The sequence below is a fragment of the Tupaia chinensis genome, unplaced genomic scaffold (genome assembly GCF_000334495.1).
Source record: "Tupaia chinensis unplaced genomic scaffold, TupChi_1.0 Scaffold149383_1, whole genome shotgun sequence".
NCBI lineage: Eukaryota > Metazoa > Chordata > Mammalia > Scandentia > Tupaiidae > Tupaia > Tupaia belangeri.
The window spans coordinates 2,942,717-2,944,561 of NW_006209227.1; the positions used below are offsets into that span (position 1 = coordinate 2,942,717).

Here is a 1,845-nt window from a genome sequence, read left to right on the forward strand (position 1 = left end):
TGAGTTTAAGCCCCCGGGTCTGGGACTTCAACTGCGGTTGACTACATGGGAGTCCAGCGAATAGCCATTGTGCCAGCTGCTGGTCCCCACACCACATAAATCTTAAACCAGCCAAACAGTTATTTCTAGGACCATTGCCTCTCTGTGACATTTAAAACAGAAACAAACAGAAACGCCTGTGTCCCCCCTTTCCCAGCTCTTGCTTTGCTGGTGTTCCCTGGTGTCTGTCATGGAAGCGTGCTCCTGTTCCAGTGCCCCCCGCCCCCCTCCTTCCCGTCTCTCTCCCCCTCCCTTCCTACCTCTCTGCCTCTCTCTCCCTCTGCTCCTCTCTCCTGCCACCCCTCTCTGCCCCTCCTGCCCTCCCAGTGCAGCATAATCTGGGCTTTCCATCTTCATCCTAGGCCTTTGAGAACACCCTGAAGTCCTGGGAGGACAACCAGAAGTGCGAGCTGCCCCGCCCGCCTCCGTTCTCGCTGCACCCGGAGATCCTGTCGGAGGAGGAGGCCACGCAGATGGACCAGTTCGGGCAGGCGGCGGGGGTGCACATCCACAGGTGGGCCCCTGTGTTCCCGATGGCTGCATCTGCCTCGTCCACGAGGAAGGACCAAGGTGGAGGCCCGACACCCTCAGAGCCGCACATGGGCTGTGAGACCTGCCCCGTCCCTAGGCACAGCCGCCACCTCCGCCCCGGCCTTCGTGCGTCAGGGAGTAGCTCCACCTGCCCGAGTCGGGACAGCAGGGCAGCAGGACAGCTCTGGCACGGGAGATGCTGCCCTTGCCAGCTTTGAGGGCGGCCCCCAGAGCCTTGGTGGCCTGCAGTGGGCACAGCGGTCCACACTGAGCACCACGTCCCCACCTGCCTGTGCCCCCGCCCTCAGTGCCCCCGCAGGCTGCACTCAGCTTGCTGCCCCGACCCTCTCTGGCCCTGCCCCTCGGCGCTCTCCCCCCACCCCTGCCGAGGCCTGGTTCTCCTGCCTGCCTGGCCCTCGGCACTCTCCGTTCCCGGAGGCCACACGCCGGGTGCTCCTGCCCACCTAGTGCTGCCCTGCTCTCCCCAGCGTCCTCTTCAGACTGGCCCTGGGTGCTGGTGGCCCTGAGAGGTGCCCTCTCTCAGGGGCAGTCCTGCCTGGGCCCAGCTTGTGACTGGGTGGCCTTGTCCACTCCTTGGCACTAGGCTCTTCCTGGTAGCTTGGCCACCCCTCAGGCCCTATGGGTGTTTTGGCTGGAGTCCCACTCCCAGGTCAGCAGAGCAACTGGGCGGCCTCACTCCAAGTCCTCACTGTGTAGTGGGCTTGCAGCGACCCCTCAAGGCCCTGGTGGTCCCAGCAGCCTGCCGGGAGGCATGCTTGCCACATGCAAGCTTCTTGGAGCGGGACCTGTTTTCTTCAGGGTCAGGCCTCTGCCCGCCCTGCCTCTCGTCCCTGTCACGCCTGCCTAGCTTCTCTGGAACCCCTGGACTGTGCTCTCACTGTCTGCCCTTGGGGCTGTCATCTGGGTTGTAGGCTGGGTTCCGGCTCAGTGCCACTGTGACGCTGATGGTCCCCTCCTCTTTAGAGGTGGGTCCTCGCATCCCTAGGGAGAGAGCCGCCAGGTGCAGGTTCTGGGAGGGTGCTGGCCCGTCTGTGGTCTGCGTGGGTGCCCTAGGAGCTGCTGGTGTGCTGCTGTGGGGTGTCCGTGCAGGGCCTGCCCGCTGCCCGCTGCCAGGGTGTGAGCGGTGCTTTGTGTGCGCGGTTCTGCGGAGAGACCCGCTCTTGCTGTCGGGGTCACCGTTTAAGCCCTCCTGCTTGCCCGCAGGGCCTTCCTGCTCCAGAGGCTGTGGCTGTGACAGTGACAGCCCTGCACCCC

At 64.6% G+C, this 1,845-nt stretch overlaps 1 protein-coding gene across 1 annotated transcript in view; it reads left to right on the top strand.

Moving 5' to 3' along the window:
• Positions 1-1,845, top strand: part of DGKD (diacylglycerol kinase delta) — a gene marked incomplete at its 5' end in the record, with an annotated part of 70,402 nt that overhangs the window by 60,564 nt on the left and 7,993 nt on the right. Inside the window, 1 exon segment of the mRNA XM_014585251.1 lies at positions 402-553. Coding sequence (XP_014440737.1) covers positions 402-553 — 152 coding nt within the window.